Source organism: Capsicum annuum, chromosome 12 (genome assembly GCF_002878395.1).
Source record: "Capsicum annuum cultivar UCD-10X-F1 chromosome 12, UCD10Xv1.1, whole genome shotgun sequence".
In the NCBI taxonomy this organism is placed as follows: domain Eukaryota; kingdom Viridiplantae; phylum Streptophyta; class Magnoliopsida; order Solanales; family Solanaceae; genus Capsicum; species Capsicum annuum.
In genome coordinates, this window is record NC_061122.1 from 49,746,975 (window position 1) to 49,765,700 (window position 18,726).

The 18,726-nt window shown below is 37.1% G+C and overlaps 1 protein-coding gene across 1 annotated transcript; it reads right to left on the reverse strand.

Moving 5' to 3' along the window:
- Window positions 1-895: 895 nt before the first annotated feature.
- Window positions 896-18,393, reverse strand: LOC107850730 (26S proteasome non-ATPase regulatory subunit 12 homolog A). The gene is made up of 11 exons (XM_016695458.2): window positions 18,142-18,393; window positions 17,864-18,058; window positions 8,286-8,393; window positions 8,099-8,203; window positions 7,880-7,936; window positions 7,569-7,765; window positions 6,014-6,113; window positions 3,409-3,521; window positions 2,410-2,563; window positions 2,199-2,276; window positions 896-1,433 (listed from the first exon to the last, which is right to left on the reverse strand). The coding sequence occupies exons 1-11, from the start codon at window positions 18,142-18,144 to the stop codon at window positions 1,215-1,217; spliced, it is 1,329 nt and encodes a 442-aa protein (XP_016550944.2). The 5' UTR covers window positions 18,145-18,393; the 3' UTR covers window positions 896-1,214.
- Between the last annotated feature and the right edge of the window lie 333 nt (window positions 18,394-18,726).

Below are 18,726 nucleotides of genomic sequence, written 5' to 3' on the forward strand. Positions count from 1 at the left end.
CAGCTCCAAATGCTGACGGGCAGGGCATATGCAGCTTTAAGTTATTAGATTCATCTAAATCCAGTACTTTTGATGCAGAGCACAAATTTATATTAAAAAACTTTAAATTTCAATTAATAGTAGATTATAAAGATGGAATGACTTCAATATTAGAAACGATTATAAAGATTGAATGACTTAAATACTAAAAAAGTTGAAGATCGAAGACAGACAGCTTAAATCTTGAATTTGCACTCTGAACGCAGAATTGGATCAATATCATTCTGAAAAAGAGTTTCACACAAGAAAAAGAGCAGAAGCTTTGCAGAATAAATATGAAACTATGCGACTAAAAAATTGATCCTGCTATGGTATATCACTTTTGGTCATAGTTTTTGAAACATTTATAGAAGTTTCATTAAGCACGACGATAGAAAGTTATTTGAACATATTAACATAGAATTCCTAGGGTTCCAATGTAGCCCGATTTCATCAGCAACACCCAATTCGCAACCACCGAATAATCGTAAACATGATGATTGTTGCACAGTTTCTTAAAGCAAACTGCTACTTTCATGCTTTTGCGGGTCATTCTCGATTACATCCCACATGTCAAATAGTTGCATTATATGACATTATTTGACTGGGTTTTAACAAAAAAATCATCAGAACTAGCGGTTTAAAACATGCTGTTACACGTAAACCGAATGAGGATCTAGATATTATCTTCAAAATTCACATTTTCCACACATTATGACAGGAGCAGCATTCATAAAAGAACATATACAAACTGCAGTGGTAGAATCTCCATTGAACGAAGAGATCGTTTAAAAGGGGAAAAGATGCCCGTTTTGCTCTTGCCACCCCCTGCATTTTGAAATAAAACCACAACGCTAATTCACCGGTTCTCTGAATGTGACAAAATAACTGCATAAATAAGCATTAAAGAACAATGACAACTCTGATCTCTTAGCATCAAACGTAAATTTGTGCTGATCACAATGAATAAATCATTCAGAGAAAACATAAAGATACAAAATGGGGAAGAAAATTGAAGCTCTGACAATGAGAAAAACAAGCAGGCAAATGTCTAGATGGGCCAAGAAATCAAGATTGTGAGTCTTTGTTTCTGCTGCTTGTTCCTCTGAATAGAGTACTGCGGAAGGGATTTCAACTTTGTCACAATAAACTTCCAGACCAGAATTGCTATAATCGATAAGAGTTTGAACAGTCTTTCAAGCCTTTAATGCAGCTTTGTGCACCATTGTTTCTTTGTGGATCTGGTGGCAACTCTTTTCAACAAGGTCAAGCAACTTCTCCAAATTAAAAGCCCAAGAATTCAGGATGTCGTTGCTGTCTTTTGCGGGTTGGAAACAGACTATACCCATAGGTCTGTCAATCTTCGCAACCAATGCCTTTGATACAACCATTTCAGATAGATGCTTTTCAGCTTCCTGAAAAAAAAAAAAAAAAAAGGATCACCAGCTGCAACATTTGTTTGGATTCGCTCTTTTAAAGTAGCTTATAAGCTAAAAATCTAAGTTGGAAATACTCAAACTTACGGCTTTTAGTTTATTCTTTGTACCTTTTTAACCTAAAAGTAGGTGTTTAAAAGTATTCTTTCGTAAACACACCCATTTTTTACAAAAAAAAAAATAAAAAGGAGCATAAAGGCCAAAAGCATTTAAAAATAAACCAATCCAATCACACACACCCTTAGACAAGCTGTGCTCAGTAACAATGAAGAGAAAATACAGTGTCGTAACCAGTGATTGGTTTTCGGTTCCAACATTTACAAGCTAGTGCACGGAATATAAAATATGAAAAGAATACAATATTGGGAACATCTAGCAGCTGTTCATCGATTTATGTCAGCAGCATTGTATTTCACACTGATAAACCCTCTTTACACTGCTAAACCTTCTTTTCCCACCATCAGCAAGAGCTCAAGGACCTAAACTATGGTGAACCAGTTCTGAATTAACAAAGCTAGCAGCCTATGTATTTTCACAATTACAAAGTTACATTGCTGAAAGGAACAGCGAGACCCCAAAACTTACAGTGGCCCTCAGCCTTTGCACTTAGATTAGACCCAATTCGGTTAATAATAGGAGGACCTCTCCAAATACCACCAAAGATGAAGTAAAACATGTAGCTATTATTGTACACAACACTTACAAATTTTGAATTAGGAAAAGCAATAAAAATTAAACATGCACCTGAATATCGAGGCACAATAAATCTGCCAGTCTCTTCAAGGTTATTCTAGCGTAGTATTTTGAGACAACAAGGATGTTCTGCAAGGAAAATAGTACTTGAAAGTGAAACCACAATTCAAGAGGAAAATGGACTGAAGCATAGATCAATTTGACAGATGCCACTATGACAGAGAATTCAACAGAGAGCTAAAAGTGAGCCCTCAGATATTACATGCTCTATAACTCTCAGTTTGAGATCATCGGCAGCCTTGTCCCCCAAAGTGCCACCAGGCATATTCTTTTCATTTTCAAACTCATCCTTGAATGTACTCCATAAAGCAGTCCACTGAATGACCTCCATGGTAATCAATTGCTTCAGAAGCAACCTGAAGCAAAAACAAAATGGAATATACCGAAATAATCATTAGCCTGAAGTTGATTTCCCACCAGAATAGAGGATGGGAAGAAATTGACAATTTAAGAAAAAAAAGTAGTTGGATAAAAAATAAGAAATATTTCCTTCTGAACATGCAAATTCCACATTTATTGAAATATAAGAGACTAGATAAGATAATCAAGTAGTAGGATAAGGTTATAACTTATAATAGCAGGCAATTACTTGACATTTTCTGTTTAGAGTTTCAATTTTGAAATGTCAGCTAAAGAAAGTAAGGACTTCAAAGATCCCCTGATCATTGAATGACTCTAACCTCCTGCAGCCTTAAAATGCAAGAAACATATCAAATAAGCAAACATTGCAAAAATACAAAACCCGATGAACCATACTTGAAATCTGTTGCTCCAGCCAATTGTGTGTGATACGATTTGACTAGAGAGGGAGTGTAAGATGGCTCAGTTGACACTTCTAATATTAGTAACTGAAGAAAATAACAGTCGCTGAAAATTAGTTCATTAGGGAAACAACGGATGAATCTGTTTGGATTCTTGAAATTTCTAAAAGATGCAGAATGATACAGTAGATGGACAGACGGCAAACATCCTCGGTGTCCCAAAATGGAAATTTCCATATAAACTTGAGCTGGAGGAACTATAAAATAGTTATCATCAAATGGTCTATAACCACATAGCATACAATACTTTCCGCACGAGGAGTTGATAGCAGTTACCAAAATTTTGAAAAATCTTACCATACAAACCTCTAAATATAGTTATTACTCATTTCCTTTATAAGCAGCAACATTAAACATAGAGCAGAATTTTCACACGAAACCTGAAATGAGGAATTTCTGAAAGATTCTTGTCCTCCAAAGTTGAGTTATGAAGACTTGACTGCATAGGATCATGGGGAGACAACACCAAGTACCAGCAAATTTTCCTCAGAACCTACATAAAACAACAGAGCTCAGCATGCTTGTTGATCAGTCATTACCTGCAACTAATCCTCTTCAAGATTTGGAATCTCAAATACAATGATGAGCTCCTCTACCTACATTTATACATCTTTAACAATTGGAATCTTCGTAAAATAAAAAATTATGCAAATTCCATTAAGAAAAAACCTCTTATTAAGACTTCAAAGTTACAAAAATAGAATAGAATACAACAGCAATATACCAGGTATAATCCCACAAAAAGGATCTGGGAGGGTAGAGTGGGAGGGTAGAGTCCACGCGGACCTTACCTCTACCTCAGTTCAAGAGAGAAAAGTCCAAAACGGTCCAGAAAATGAAGTCAGAAGTACAAGAATTAGCAGATAGTAATAGGACGGTAACTACAACATAATAAGATGGTCAAAGAACACAACAGTCGACAACAGTAATGGCAAAAACCAAAGGACCAGAAACTACAGGAGGAGCAATACAACAACTACTAGTATGGACAGATAATAAAACAGTGCAATATCTACTAGTCCTCTACCCTAATCCGCGACCTCCACAATCTCCTATCTCCAAGCGCGATGACCAATTGTGTGAATCAACGGTTCCTCTCGTACTAGGTTGAATTACTATTGCGACACTGTCATCAGTAGGGTAAAACTAACCTGTCTCAAAGGTCATGTCCTCAGTAAGCTGGAACTACGTCCTGTCTAATCACTTCTCTCCCATACTTTCGGTCTATCTCTACCTCTACTCTCCTGAAACCATCCATAGCCAGCGTTTCACACCTCCACACTGGGGCATCTGGACATTTCCTCTTCACATACCCCGAACCATCTCAGTCTCGCTTCCCTCATCTTATCTTCCACCGAAGCCACTCCCGCTTTGACCCAGATGTCCTCATTCCGAATCCTATCTCTCCTAGCATGTCCGCACATCCATCGCGACATCCTCATTACTGCAACTTACAACTTCTGAACAAGAGAGTTGTTAACCGGCCAACATTCCTCCCCCATACCAAAATAAAATACATTTTATTTTATTTATCAAGTGACTTCAAGTTGCCAAAACAGAATCTGTCCATCCATCCCACAAATTTTTCTCCTCAAATGCCAGTTCAAAATTTGTTTTCCTTTTGCCCAAGCTATGTTACAGTAGTTTTTACACGCATAAATTAGTATCGATGCCTATTGGTGTGAGACGGACGCCAAAGTCCATTGATCAACACAGGTGGACATGCAAATAATAAAACTCTAATCCTTTCCCCTTGTAGTTATCTTTCTGACATATGAAAAGGATGTCTACCCCCTTATCTAAAAAAATGAAAAGGATGCAGACCCTTGTCTCCTAAGATGAAGCCTGACCAGCTGCAAAAACCAAAACCAGTCCCAACTCATAATTATCATATGCTACCATAGAAAAACTAATCCTATTCCTTCTCTTCTTTAATTATTCGTTTCCCAGAAAAAAAGAAGAAAAACCGAGTATGACTTTATGAATTGATATATTTGATGGTCTTGTAGCACCTCTACTTGATATAGCAATTACAGTTTAATGTAGGTGTAAATTAAGCTAATTGTCACCTAATTTTTAAAGTTAAGCAACAGTAACATCTCTGTTTCAATAGCTCTAGTGAGCATTTGTACATGAAAACCAAAAAATTCACTTTATTTGGAATTTTCAAAGTTGGAGTTGGTCGTACTTATCAGAATATTAAGAATTCAGAGTTTGAATGTACTTTTCCTAAATATGGCTTACACCCCTGATTTTTAAAAACTAGCAAAATCAGTCAACTTGACTAATTTACATCAAATATACCATCAAATTTGCTCTAAAAGAGTAACTTCTCAAAATAATTAGTCAGAGAATGCAATAGATAATATCCCATATACAAGCTACAGTTGGAGTTGAAGATGAAGTTGCGTTAGATTATAGTTTTTACTAATAATATCTGGTTGTCTGAATGTACTTTTCTTAAAAAAATGAAATATATTTTAAATGGAATTATTTAGGGTAAAATTTGAAAAAGCAAACATAGAGAGGAATTAGAAACATGGTTTTGGGTGTTTTTCATACTCCAAATACAATGTCAAGTTGTATTTGGAATTTTCATGGCCAAATGCTAATTTTCAAATAAAGTAAAAAGAAATTCCAAATAGAACAGAAAACATCTCAAGGCCCAAACGGTCCTAATAATTTCCAACGCATTTTACTTTTACAGAGTTGGTACCTGATGATGTGAATGAATTTAGTTGTCACATTATTTTGAATTATTTTTAATGAAGTGAAATATCACTTAACGCAGCCAGAGAAATGATATTAGGCAGCAGAATGATTATTGTTTGATTTTTCACTAAAGTTGCTCATTAGCCAACACTACATTTCATAGATGTACTACTTTAAGAATTCAAACTGAATGTACATCGGATAATACCACAAGCAACATCTCGAAATTATAAATTTTGTAGAACGCGAGTATGCATGAAAGGGATCACTTACCGGTATCCACTGTGCTGGGTCTTCTTTCACAGAAGGGATCTCATATATAGCCTTGTAACAGCGACATATTTCAAGGTAATCGTTGCTATGTGAGTAGAACCTGCACCAGAAGTTAAAAAAAAATGAGACCCAAGTTTAAGATAAACATGCAAAAAGAGATATCCAACTGCAATAATTCTTTCATCTTTCAGGTGATACCAAAAGAGATAAAACAGATATGGAGAACTATTCCATTGTGCATCTTATGGACAATTTGGCTAGAGAGGAACAATGCTTGCTTTGAAAGGCAGAGAATGCACATTTCTAGAATTAAGAATAGATGTTTACATAATTTGTATTTCTGGAGTAAAGGCAACTTAATAGAGAGTTTGAACTAGTATATGGATTTAGCGGATATGCTAGGAAAAAGAGTAGAGGAGGCTGTTTTTTAGTTTTATGATGTTTCTGTTCCTTTACCTGCACCATCTTGGTACCTTTTAATAAATATCTACCTTATATCAAAAAAAGTAATAATAATTCATTCATCTAGAGCTATATCATTCTAAGCAAGCAGGGTCTCTCAGGCCTTAGGATGGTTGACCTAATAAACCAACAGTTCTCATGCATGGTCACTCCAACCTAAAATACATGGATACGTGGCAAGAACTAGTCTACGATAAATAAAATAAACTACCTTTCACATTTGATAGGTGATTTAACTTTGAAAGACCTTTACCACTTCAAAACCCAGTATCAGCTTAGGTGACTCAAACATATAGGGTGTAGATGAGCATAACCATGTAATTTAATTGTCTTGTATTCTTGAAAAAAATCAGATACTTCTTATCGTCTTGAAGGAAAGTGCAGAGCATAACAGAGCAATAATTGCCTTCTAAAGTTTAGTCCCCTGCACCCCAAGGAAATTTAAAGAGTGGAAGTCCATTCACAAAAAAACAAAAAAGAAAAACAGCGAGAGAGAGCAAACATGGAACTATCTGAAACTTGCAGCTCTGTAAAACTTGCTTTAGCCTCTGTTTTTTCAAAGGCGCAATGGATTCACCATGTACTATGCCTTCGAATAAAATTTTGAACCCTCCAACAAAAAAGAATCGCTTTCGACAAAGTGCAGATAGCCCCTTTAGCCCTTTGGTACAGTTGATACGGACGGGGAAAAAAGAATTCTCATAGACAACTAAACATAAATTAAATGAAGACAATCAGAATTTTTACTCAGATAACATGTCTTACCCATACTCGCATGTTAAGCAAGGCATGTAGACCGACTGCCAGCAAACTTTGAAAATGAGCAAATAAGCAAGTTGGGTGCCTTAAATACCAATATCTCCGGTCAAGATACTAAACAAATCACCAAAACTAAGTACAGAAGAAGCACGCTTTAAGTATGACTACATCAACTATTCCAATTTAAAAAAAAAAAAAAAAAATTGAGTTATATTAAAATCCTATTCAGTTTGCATGAATGTGATGAATGCTTGATAGCAAGAAGGGTGTAACATTCATCAACTCTAGAGAAAATAACTTGATTAATCCACATTTAGAACATAACAAGATGTACCTAATCATTAATTGATAGTAGATCTGCTTCAACTCTAGCAGTGCCGGAATATCAGCAGCAGGTTCCTCGACCACATTCTCACCCTCCTTTGGTTTCTTCTTTTCTTTAGATGGATCAGCTTCAAACACTCTGGGATTGATCTTTCTTGAGAGTATTTGAGCACGAACATAATCTTTATGATCTAAGCATAGACGAACCTGCAGCATCGCATAGTTAGTCCAAAAGCATGCTCTCATTAAAGTTTTGGGTAGAAAGAAAATGAAGTGTTTTACCCATCAGAAAAAAGAATAAAAGGGATGAGTATCACATACTTGATCAAGAATAAAGGCTATCTTTTCAGTTTTTGCCATCGCTCCAAAGGTTTCAACCTGTTAGTTAAGCCATGGACACATCACAATTTAAGTGTATAAATTTGAGTATCTTTTTAAAGAAAGAATAACGACCAGAATATTGCCAATGCAGTTAGAAATCAATGACACAAAGCAAAAGGGACCAAGAAGACACCAAAGCGAAGGTCAACAAACACTGACCGCAACTTCCTGCATCAAATCAGCAGCCTCGCCTATGAGTCCTTGCTCTTCTTTAATCTTTGTGAGTTTCTTAATCAAGCGAGCTCTCTCAATCTCAACATATATCTACATTCCAGATCACAGTTGCTCAGTAGGAAAGAGAAACAGATTGCAGCGATGCCTTCATCAAAAATGAAAATGCACTCACCTTTCCTGCAGACACACTGTTAAGCGTTTTGATGAGTTCTATCTTCGAGTCAAGATCTGGCGTCTGGTCAATATACTGCATGGCTTGTTGGACCATGGCCTGTACAGCCTGTACAAGTACCAGAAATACACCAAACATGTTATTATAAAGGTTTAAGAGGACAAATGAACCCATAATATCATGCATCAGTTCAATCAAACCAGACGAAGTACTACATTGCCACATAAAAAAATTTCATGGGAATGGCTCTTTTTTTTAAAAACCGGTAACTTTGTATTCCTTAGCATTAAGGGCTATGCAGGCTGACCACCTCCAAAAGTGTTATTCACAGAAAAGTGAAAAGCAACGACAATTACAGAGCTCCTATGAAGTCCACTAATTGGATCTCCTCATCTATGTTTTGTTCTTTACACCAAAAACCTAGAGAGTAGTAATTACTTTCCACTTAATCTTCCCTATTGAGCACTCCTTTCCTTCATAAATTCCTTCGCATTGAAAAGCACCTCCAAAAGTGTTATTTACAGAAAAATGAAAAGCAACGACAATTACAGAGCTCGTATGAAGTTCACTAATTGGATCTCCTCATCTATGTTTTGTTCTTTACACCAAAAACCTAGAGTAGTAATTACTTTCCACTTAATCTTCCCTATTGAGCATTCCTTTCCTTCATAAATTCTCTGATTTCTTACCTTCCAGATAACCCACCATATACAGGCTGGTACTGTCCACCACCATCTTTTCTGACTCTTGCTACCTCCTCTTCTTATCCAACAACTTAACAGATCTGTTGTATTTCCTGGCATAATCCATTGTAAGTTAGCCATGCTGATGAAAAGAGCCCATACTTGTGATGTTACTTTACAGTGTAGGAATGGGCGTGTATTGACTTCTAATTCTTCTTTGCAAAGCAAACATCTAGAAGCTATCTTGATGCCCTTTCTCTGCATTACATCATGAGTCAAACAAGCTCTCCTGCCAACCAAGTGAAGCACTACAACTTGGTGGGGACAACACACTTCCAGATTGCATTCCATGGCCCTGATTTTCTGCCTGCAACTGTGATCAGCACCCTTCTATACAGCCCATTTACTGAACACTGGCCATCAGAATGTGGAGTGTGTCTCCACAGTAGAGCATCTGCCTCCTGGTTGGTGCCAGGGAAGTCTCCAATCAAGGCTAGCATCACTGCCTCCCACTCTATCTCCCAATCATTAAGTAGCATCCTAAAGAGCAAATTCCATCCCTGAGGAGTCCAAACATCTTGCATTTTTGCTGTTAGGATTCAGACAGATGGAAAATAGTCTAGGGAATAGATTGCTCAGTGACCCTTGACCACACCAATCTTCTTTCCAAAACAAAGTCTTATTCCCCCTGCCAACTTTTATCCTTACATTGTCTTTGAAAGACAACCACATATTTCTTATGGTCCTCCATACACCAACACCATAAGTACTTATTACTACTTTTGAGCACCACCACTGTCCATCCTGACCATATTTGTGTTGAATAACCTCCTTCCACAGTGTTTGCTCTTCTTGGTTGTATCTCTGTAACCACTTGGATAGTAGGCTATTGTTGTGAAGCTTTAGGTTTCTTCCTCCTAACCCCCCCATATTTTTTACTTTGCTGAACCGCCACCCATGTGACTAAGTTAAAGCTCCTCTCAATCTTGTTGCCAAGCCAAAGGAAGTTCCTCCTCAAAGTATCTAGAGCTTAGACTACTTTGCCGGGAATAGAGAAAAGTGACATCACTTAGGTTGGCCGTGAATCTAGAACAGCATTTATTAGTGTTACCCTTCCACCCAAAGAAAGATATGAGATTTCCAAATTGCCAATTTTTTCTCTGTTTTTTTCTAGAATACCATCCCAAATGTTGATTGCTTTGTGTTTAGCACCCAATGGCATTCCTAGATAAACTATAGGCAGCTTCTCAATCTTACACTTCAGGGTACCAGCCAGATTCTGAATTTGTTGAAATTCTTTGATAGGGAAAATGTTGCTCTTCTCAAGTTCACTTTTAGCCCCGAGCATGCTTCAAACCTTACCATAATTACTCTGATGTAGCATATTTGTTTTTGCTCTGCTTCACAAAAAATTATCGTGCCATCTGCATACAGTAGATGAGTCATCTCCAGAATCTCATTGGCCCTGTTTCTAATGCTAAAACCCCTAATCCATCTGTTCAAAAATGCTCTCCTCAAAGCTATCCAAGCCTTCCATAGCAATGATAAACAAAAAAGGGGACAAAGGATTCCCTTGCCTCAGCCCTCTATCTGCAGGAAAAAAAACTGCAGGTTCTTATTACAAGAATGGAGAACTTGGTGGTTTTAATGCAAAATTCAATCCACTTAAGCCACCTAATGTCCAAGCCCATTTGTCTTGAAGTGTTGATCAGAAAATTCCAATTTAGGTGGTCATAGGCTTTTTCAATATCTAGCTTGCACATTACCCCTGGCAAATTTCCTTTAATTCTAGTATCAATGCATTCACTAGCAATTAATGATGCATCCATTATCTGTCTCCTTTTAATAAAGGCTATTTCGTGTTTGTTGACCAGTCTATCTATCACTCTCTTCAATCTTTCTGCTAGCACTTTGGCAATGATTTTATAAACTCCTGTGATAAGGCTGGTTGGTCTAAAATCCCTGAGGTCATTTGCCACACGTTCTTTGGGATTAATGCCACAAACGTGGCATTGAAACTCTTTACAAACTTCTGATGAGAGTGAAAGTGGTGGAAGGTCTACATCACATCTTCCTTTATAGTTTCCCAAAAGGCTTGGAAGAAGCCATTGTGTATCCATCAGGCTAGGTGCTTTATCGTTGGCACACTTTCTTATCCCTTCCAACAACTCTTCTTCGCTGAATTCTCTAGATAACCAAGTTTTCTCCTCCTCATTGATGCCCTGTACATCAAGTGAAGTTAGAGAGGGACTCCAGTTTTCTGACTCTTTGTAAAGCTGCTGGTAAAACTCCATAATGGTGTTCCTAATTTCCAACGGCTCAAAAGATACTTCTCCATTGACCAAAAAAGAGTATGGTATTTATTCTCTTGTGAACAGTGGTCATTCTATGAAAGTACTCCGTATTTTGTCTCCGTTCTTGATCCACCGAATTCTGGACCTTTGCCTCAAAAAAATTCTTCATTCCATGTCACATCCTCATACTCCATGACCAAGTGTGCCTTGAACAGTTGTTCATCAACAGTAAGTGGCCTGGTTTCTTGAGCAACTTCCATTCCCCAATCTGATTCATAATTTGCTCCTTTCTTTCCTTCCAATTAAACCTATTTTCTTTGCTCCATTCCTTAAGTTTTAGTTTTAACAAACTTAGCTTAGTAGCTAATCTGAAAGCAAGTCTGCCAGATACTTCAAATGAGTTCCACCAATCCAGCCTTTTGTCTTTAAAACCCTCCACATTGAGCCACCACTTTTCAAACTTGAAATAAGATCTCTAAAAGGCCTCATCCCCCACATGTCAATAAAATGGGATTGTGATCGAAACCCAAACTAGGCAAGGTGCATTGCCTAATTTGATTGAACATTTCATCCAATGGGAAAGAAAACAAAAATCTATCAATTTTGGAGGCATTTTTGAGATTAGCACCTCCTCTTCAAGTGTATTTTCCCCCAAATAATGGAGGGTCAATCAATTCAAGCTCACTAATACAACTCAAAAAGTCTGTCATGGCCCCCGACAATCTAAAACAGTTTGTTTTCTCAGAAGGGAACCTAGTAGTGTTGAAATCTCCCCAAACTACCCAAGGCCCTTCACATAAGCTTCTCATTGCTCCCAATTCTTCCCACAGCTCCCTCCTTTCATTTCTCTATCACATGCTCATAAACTCTTGTGAGAAACCAATTTACATCTTGGTTGATTCCGCACAATTTGCAAGTGGTCATTTGGTTCCCATAATCCACTAACTCCCCTTTCCAAGATCTTTTATCCCACATCACTAGAATTCCCCCCTTACTACCCATTGCTTCCAACCAAATTCCCCCCATCCACCTATTTCCTCCCAATTGTTGAACATATTTCCCCACTGCCCAATCTAGCTTAGTCTCCACTAAAACAATAATGTCTACCCCCTCCTGCTGGATTCTACTTTTCACTAGATTTCTTTTACTCTCCCTGTTTAAACTCCTAACATTCCAAGAGGTAATTCTTAACTTCATTGTAATTGAATGGTTGAATCCCCCCCCCCCTCCTAGAATCACTCCTAGGCTCTCCATCCTTAAACTTCACATCAAAAAATAAATTTCTGATCTACTTCGGGATTAGCTATTTGTCTGCACCTGCTCCTGCTGTAACTGTTGAGCATGTAAAACCCTCTATTTCCCTCTTTTGATCAATCTTTAATAGAAGAGCTAGAGCTTCCTCTTCACACCCTTCAAAAGTTAACCCAAATTGTTGGCTAAGTCTGAAAATATTCTCTTGCACCCATTGATTTACTTTCCCAATGCTTCTATATTGCATTCTGAAACATCACAATTGATGGGAGTAGGATCCTCCAAAGTAACTATTTGTTGTTGTCTTCCTTCTTCTTCCCCATCACTGGATTTACCACCTCTTCCCTTGCGTCTGCTGTGTTGGTGTTGTATGTTGGTGTCCATTCTCCTCATGGGCTAGAGTTTCAACCAGAGCATGAGCTTCCAATGAAGCATAGTCAAAGTCGCATGTCAAGTTCGCATAGCTTATTGCCTCTATCTCAGCTGTGAAGGAGTCTATGGGCTTAATCAGAGAGGGAAATAATTGTTCATTAAAGAGACTGCATGTTTGGGCTAATCGATCAAGGCCCAAAACTCTGTCTTTCCCTTTTCTTTTAATGAAAGCTTATGTGTCCAGTCACATGTGAGGATAGGAAATTCAAAATCAATTGATCAACCCACGTGCCCTACTGAGTTGACAGTTGTAGGTGGCTCGTAATACCCACTAGGGTTTTCTATTGTCCTTTGGGTCGAGGATTCCCTCTCACATCAGCAGCGGCAACTCCCATGTCTTCTCCGATGTAAAATCTTGTCCGAGATTCGTCCCAAATTTGAATTATAAATCTGACTCCTTTAAATTTGATTTTTACTTCCTTCGGTATGAGATCTCCCCCACTTTTCACAAGGATTCTCACCCACTTTAGGCAGTTCCGCAATTCTGTCTCCTCCTCGGTTCTTATCCAACCTCCGCAATGGTCCCCTACTACCTTAAAAACCTTATGAGACCATAAATGTAGTGGCAGTCCGACCAACCTGATCCAATTATATTTGATGGTTGTTCTCAACTGAACACTTTTATTTGATGGTTGTTCTCGACTGAACAACCCCTGTTGTTGGCGTCCACCGTTGTAGTTACAAGCCTTGACTTTTCCAAGTCCAACTCCCCTTGAGAATGTGCTTAGCAACCTCTATGGTTGCGAACTCAAGGAGGTAGTTCTGGTTGGCCATTCATAGATGTTTACACCATGGACTTGCTTTCAATTCCAACTTGCCCATCTGTGAATCTCTGACAGGGTTGGAATATCGGTACCATTACCCGTGTAGCAACCAAAGATGCTCCTCCATAGTGGTTCCGACTGTGATGAATTATTTCCTCCTTTGATAAGAATGGTGTCCCCCTTTTCCTCTGTGACGCTATGTCGAATTCTATGGAGATCCATTTGCCACCGATGCAGCATAGGGAATCTCCTCATCTACCAACATGGGCCTACACTCATTAATTCTCCTTGCAGCTTTACAGAAAATGAATCTCTCAATCTTAATAGCCTCATCCCACCAACCAGCATTGAATGTTACTTCGGTGATGATCAGTACAGCTCTGTTCCTTCCTTTAGCATTTACGATACTTACAAATCTCCCTTGCTGTTGAAATTCTTTGCGCAAAAAAGTTGAGAAGAAAGTTCTTGCCATTTCCATCTACGCACGGTGTTTCCTTTGTTTGTTGAGGCTTCCTTGAGAACATTACAGATCCATTCCATGGTTTTCTAATGAATGTCAATCTGCTCATCACATTTCTCCCATGTACCATCCAATCATACCATGTTCCTGCCCGTGAAGCATTCCTCGAGATGTCAAAAGGTTTAAATCCCAAGACAAAGAAAATTATGTTTCTTTCCATGGTTAGGATGTTAATCAGAAGTAAAGGTTATGGATTAGTTATCACGTAAGGTAAAGGATTTCAAATATAGGGTGGACAGGACTCTGGAGCTTACAAAAGACTCTAGTATGCTAAACTGATTTTCAGAAAACACAAGCACATTGGTAGCCAAATGCCCAAGCATTCACAGATCAAACCACAATGTGAATGTTCTCAGGTAGGTGGTAAGTGAAAACAAGTAAAGGCAAAAAGTTCAAATTTAAGCACCAAGAAAATGTGATCCAACTACTTCTTCATTCTACAACTGTGTAGGCCTCATCATGCATGCAATTCCAGTTCAAAATACTTCCTTGCATCCTTGGCCATTGCATCTCTAAGTAATTTGTGTTTCTTATTCCAATAACTTTTATAACGAAGTAGTGCTTGGTAGAAATATCGGTACCTAGGCCAACACATCCAAGACCACCCATGATCACTTATTCACTTATACCCCGAATCCAACATTCTCCAGGAGAAATTTTTGCATTCATATTAAACACGGCCTAAGAGTACCAAACATAAAGCCGCAAACACATAATTTGGTTGCCAACATAGGTTTCAGTTTTTGTTTCTTGGTCGTAGTTGACATTTTTCCTTACAACCTCACCCCCTTACCTATATTTCTGCTTTATTTGATTGGATTTAATTCCTAGCTTTTCCTTTGGACCTCTCCACATAGGGGTCATTTGGTTGGGAAACGAGTTATCCCGGGATGAGTCATCCCACCCTCAAGAAGGGATAAAAATAACACTACAATCCCGAGATAACTAATCCAAAGATGAGTTATCCCATGAATTTTATCCCAACCAAACATGGGATAAGTTCATCTTAAAATTAATCCCGGGATTAATTATCCATTATCCCTCCTACCAAATGACCTCTTAATGTTACTAACCAAGAACTTTGGGGCCTTCGTTCATCCTTTCCAAATTCATTTACAAGAAAGCTCAAATGTGTCTTTGTCTTCTTTTCTTTCTTTCTTTGATACGGAAAAATCTCAAACGTGTATTTATGTATCTTTCATTTTATTTAAATCCTACTAATTCAGTTTTGACCATTCATTTTCAACCATCATAATATCAGGCTTAGTTCGCATCGTGCAGGTCTAGAACTTGTGATACCTAGGTCACAACTTCCTCAACCTTTTTTTACTTAAGGACAAAATTCATCCATCTAATAGAATTTTTGTTAGCAGTGTTAAAGTAGTGTTAAAGTGGATGGGATGAGAGTTGGTTTTTCGGTATCACTAGAAAACAAACAAAGAGAATAACTTTCCACTTTTCTAAGTACACCACCTATCCAAACTTTTGCTATGTTCAAGGAAGCATTAGTAGGTAATCCCACACATCATTTTAGCCAAGTAAACTAAAATACTAAGCATTACTCTGCCCTTTTGCTTTTCCAAAGTTCAAACAAGGGCAAGAATCTCAATTCACTTCCAATCCTTTTGCACGAAGCACACATAGAGATGACCTTATTCTCTCACCTAGACCTAGAGAAAAACACTAACCCAATGCTCACACCTCCTTCCTCATTAAAGGAAAGGTTACAAGTCTGCTCAACTAGAACATATTAAGTTTTGAAATACACACTAAGGAATCAGCACATCCTCCATGCACCTTTCATTGAATTCCCAACAATATTGTAAGAGCAAGGAAGAAACTAGACAGTGTATTATAGTTCCAGCATTTGATAAATACAGCACAAACAATTAGACTAGCACATTGAAATTTATACATTCAGAGAAAGAACTCAAATCATTTTGGTACTATGGATTAGAAAAACAAAAAGCGAGAAAGAAAAGGGGAAGCTCGGAAAGTAATTCCCATTTCGATAAGTTCTCAATACTAGTTAGTGAAGACAGTTCAGCTCCACACTTGCAAACAAAGATAACTAATACATTGCCCTCTAAGTTCAAAAAGTTCCTACCATCGGCATCACAGGCAGGTTCATCAAAACAATTTTGCTTATGTACTGGTAAAAATCTACTTTTGCTTATTTACTCAATAAAATGAGGCTGAGATGGTTCAAGCATGTGAAGAGGAGAGGTGTAGATGCCCTGATTAGGAAGTTTTGAGAGATTGGTCATTAATAGGCTTGAAGGGGGTAGAGGTAGGTCTAAGAAGTACTAGGGTGAGGTGACTAGGCAGAATACGACATTGGCGCATCTCCAGCTCACCAAGGACGTGACCCTTGATGGGATGGTGTGGAGGTCGAAGATTAGCGTAGAAGGTTATTTACACTTTGTTTGGATGGTTGTCCCATGGTATTGTATTGCACGGTTACTAACAAAAACATGTTTGTTTTGATTGTTACTTATAACATATGGTATGGTATGGTATGGTTTGATACTGTGGTTAGGAAACCATGAAAAGCACCGTTTTATGTAACCATAGATTTGGTGGTATTGCGCCGTTACCTTAAATTTTTTTCTCCTCTAACCTTTAATTATTATTTAATAATTTTATATTATCCTTCATCATACCTTTTTATAGTAGCCCTACCCCGTATCTTACTTTTCTAGTCGGTTTATCCTTCAAATTATTGATGTGCGAGATTATGTAACGATGGAAAACGATACAATCTATCCAAACTGCATTCATTAAAACAATACAGTATGATACAATATCACACAACATAATACGATACATTATGAAACAATACATAACAACCATTCAAACAGAGTGTTAGTAGTAACAGTTTTTTCGCTCCCTTTCCCAGAGTCTAAGCATTATTTGGTTTTTCCCTTATTTTTAGATTTATATCACTGCATGTTGTTTCAATATCTTGTTATCTTGTTGTTGTTAATATTTATTGCTATAGTCTCTTTTTCACTATTTTCTGAGTAGTGTGTCTTTTTGAAAAAGTCTCTCATCCTTCTCAAACATCGGGCAAGGATTGCGTACACTCTACCTCCCAGACTCCACTTGTGGGAACACTAGATTTTTCTCATATCAAGATGATGAAAAAACACATCCTAAAATGTTGGTCAAAATTCATATTGTTCGACTCTCAAAAAGGAAACTAAGACAAATTAAAAGCAGCGGAGGGACTAGGCAGTATGTGAAAAGTCAAGATGTTTTAGGTACTGCCAACAGACTAACCACACGAAAAATTACGGATTCCTAGAATTTTCTACTTCTCGCACACATAATTTGGTTGAAATAAAAACATGATTTTCAAGACCAGATTCATAAACAAACATATAAAAATCAACTAATAATAGGAATAAGAAACAATAGGTATTAACACAACAAATAAAATCAGAAACAAGACTACTACAAAGTAATACTACAATCGATCTATCCGAACAAAAAAAAAAAAAAAAAGCATTGCGAAAACTCCACAAACAAGAGAGTAAAAGTATAGTACAATGACTACTAGCACAGATAACAAAGCTGTAAAAATCAACTGATAAACAATAAATAAACAGATAAAATACATCAAACATCATGCCTGTTTTAGTTGTCCACGGCGTTTGGACAAGAGAACAATCTGTTCATTCAAAGTTTTCCAAGCACGAGCATCGAAGCAAAGCTGAAGAATATCAGTAGCTGCTTTTCTAGTAGCGGCAACATCCCCAGCTTGCCTCATCTGCTTCTCTACATTCAGTAGTGCCTCTATTTGGGCCTCCAATTTCCCATTACCTTCCTGTTAACAACAACAAACAACAATTTCAAAATTTAAATGAACAGTGTAAAGATCCAAAATCGAAAGGGATAATTGAAGTTTACCATATTGATTGTCGAGTTTTTTTGGAGTTGGATTGAGATCGATTTCGGAAACCCTAGAAGAGAGACAGAGAGAGAGAGTTTGAAGACTTTTTGATTTTATTTTTTCAGTATTTTTACACTTGTTTTCTCCTTTTGTTTTTTACTTCCACTTTTTTAGTCAAGAGTTTTCTTGTAGGAATGGTTATGCTCTGAAAAAAAGGGCGTTAATATCATTTTGGTCTTGTTTTGCTATATGACATGAAATCATAATTTAAAATGATATGAAATAGTTTAAACTTTATATATTGGTAGTATATAAAATATTTTGAATTATTAGATAAATTTAATTAGTTATAACAGGTTACTCAATTATTCATATAATAAAAAAAATTACTAACTTGTAGTATCAAATTAAATTTAATTATATAAAATATTTTGTATATTGACAATACACAAAACTTAAATTCGATATGAAATTAGCGAGTGTTTGAATTAGTTTTTATTAAATGACTTATAAGCTAAAAGTTAAAAATAAGTAGCAAACAAATTTTGACTTTTGATTTTTTGTATTTTTTTAAGCCTAAGTAAAGTCTTTAAAAGCACTTT

Coding starts and splice junctions, on each gene's coding strand:
- LOC107850730 (XM_016695458.2), bottom strand. Junction 6,114..7,568: donor TACTATCAATTAATGATTAG/GTACATCTTGTT, acceptor CTTCTGGTGCAG/GTTCTACTCACATAGCAACG. Junction 3,522..6,013: donor ACCCAGCACAGTGGATACCG/GTAAGTGATCCC, acceptor TGTTTTATGTAG/GTTCTGAGGAAAATTTGCTG.